Consider the following 2,214-nt stretch of genomic DNA (forward strand, 5'->3'; position numbering starts at 1 on the left):
AGGGTTTCTCGATCGACCATATCCCTTTATATTTAAAGAATAAGACAACAAAAAAATAAAGTACATAGATTCGATTGAGATATATGTTCGAGGGTTTCTCAATCCCTTTATATTTAAGGAACCGTATCCCTTAACCCTTTATATTTAAGGAAGAAGGTCTAGACCTATTCCTAGAAAATAGCCAACAATTCTTATATAATTAGATAGATAACCACGCACGAGATAAAAATAATCAACTAAATTGATCCGGAGTTATCTGATCGTAGGGCCATAAACCGGACGGACCTTAAGGCGAACCGTCCGCCACTAGGGCGAAACCGTCTCCCACTTTTGATGCTCAAAAGACCGTCGAAACTAGTATACATCAGATACAGAGTAAGGTAATGGGAATTACATTATCTAATACACTATTAGAGACATATTATTTAGCATAGATTATCACACGAGGACCATTCGTGTACATGCCTATCTCACACACATGATACGTCACACGTACGGGCACGTCCCGGCGGCAGCCGCTCACTGGTACTGTCCGCCGGTGCCGCGCGCCTGCGAGAAGTCGCTGCCGACGAGCGGGTTGTGCGCGGCGCTGGGCCGCGCCGTGCCGGTGCCCCTAGCGACGGGACGGGTCTCGCCGACGCCGGCCTCGACGTGCCCGCCCGCGGGGGCGACTCTTCCGCCGCCATACTCCTGCTGGGCGCCGATCCCGGGCGCGCCCTGCGACGGGTGCTGGTGCTGGTACGTGGCCGCGCCGCCAATGGCGCGCTCCTTCGCGGCCGCGTTGGCGCGCACGGCGTCCTGCTTCTCCAGCTCCGCGGCGCGCACGCGCTCCCGCTGGCGCTCCTCGGCCGCGACCTTGTCCGACGCGTTGCGCGCCGTGGCCTTCTCCACCTGGCCTTGCACGGCGGCACGGGTCTTCTGCATGCCGGCGTTCGCCGAGGCCCCGACGTTGGCCGCGGCCTCCTTCGTCGCCTCCACTGCCGTCTTCCCGGCCTGCATGGCTGGTTGCATGCACTTGGCTAGCTAGTCTCTCGTGGTCGCTGGGAATGATACGCCGTGTACTGCGGTTGATGAGAGGCAACGTTCCGATTTTTGTTACCACTTTATAGACTTAACTGGACGTGGACACACGTCTGGAGCCGGAAGCCTGGGAGTCTGGGACAGGGAAAGCGTCGACACGTTCGCTAGCACGTGTGAGGACACGCGTGAGCGCGCGGACACGAGGCGGCATGGAAAGAGATGCACGCGTCGTCCACGTGATCGCCGGAAGAGGCCCGTACGGTTGCAACTTTCATTTGTCGTATATATTTATTTTTAAATACATCTCGATTATAATCTATATCTAATTAAACAATAAAGTATTGTTTGTACTATTTCGTTTATCTTTAATTCTTAAAGCTACTTTATAAACCTCAAATCCACTTCGGAATTAAGGAAGGTTAGATGGAAATGAACTAATTTTCTCTAAAATCCTTTTCAATCCCGAATATGATTTGAGTTTCTAAACTAGCCCTTATAGGTTCTAATCCTTTATATATATTGAATTTAATTTTAATCTATATTTTCAAGTTAAGTTTAATCCTAATATGTATTAAAATTTAAGAGATATTTAGTATGGCTATATAGCAAAACTTTAAAGGAAGACTGATCATAGCAAGCTAAACACTCTAACTTATAAACTCTATAGAGTTTTGAAAGCTACATTATAAGTTTTTGAGATACCTTCTTTGTTGCTTTAAAATCTTAAAAACTCGAGAGTTATTTGACTCTATAGTTTTAGAGCAGGGCTGTTTTAAGATAAAGCAAAACCATATCAAACACCCTCTAAGTTTTATACACCCTAAGTAGAGGACGCCGTGATCCACATATAGGACTAGAGGAGGCTAGCTCAGCAGGTGTCAAAAATAATGCAAATACATAAAAATTTTGACTTAAAAATACCGAATTTGATGTTGACTAAGCAATATAATAACTCGTCTTTAATCCCATCATTTTAGATGAACACTCTAGATATATGAATTAAAGAGTTATAGAGGCACACATCGTATTATTTTATTTAGGCACTTAACATTAGATAACAAAGAGTTGTATTAGAGGGAAAGTATGGCAATCAAGAGATGTATTTGAAAAAACAATCAATAATTGACTGACAACACTTGTTTACTTATATTATCCCAATATAATGCATTAGTTTAAACTTTATAAAGCCCATCT

The 2,214-nt window shown here is 45.1% G+C and overlaps 1 protein-coding gene across 1 annotated transcript; it reads right to left on the reverse strand.

The window, feature by feature from the left end:
- Positions 1 to 410: 410 nt before the first annotated feature.
- On the reverse strand, positions 411 to 1,069 carry LOC103641198 (11 kDa late embryogenesis abundant protein-like). The gene has a single exon (NM_001157274.2). The coding sequence runs from the start codon at positions 1,009 to 1,011 to the stop codon at positions 520 to 522; it is 492 nt and encodes a 163-aa protein (NP_001150746.2). The 5' UTR covers positions 1,012 to 1,069; the 3' UTR covers positions 411 to 519.
- Between the last annotated feature and the right edge of the window lie 1,145 nt (positions 1,070 to 2,214).

The sequence above is a fragment of the Zea mays genome, chromosome 10 (assembly GCF_902167145.1).
Source record: "Zea mays cultivar B73 chromosome 10, Zm-B73-REFERENCE-NAM-5.0, whole genome shotgun sequence".
NCBI lineage: Eukaryota > Viridiplantae > Streptophyta > Magnoliopsida > Poales > Poaceae > Zea > Zea mays.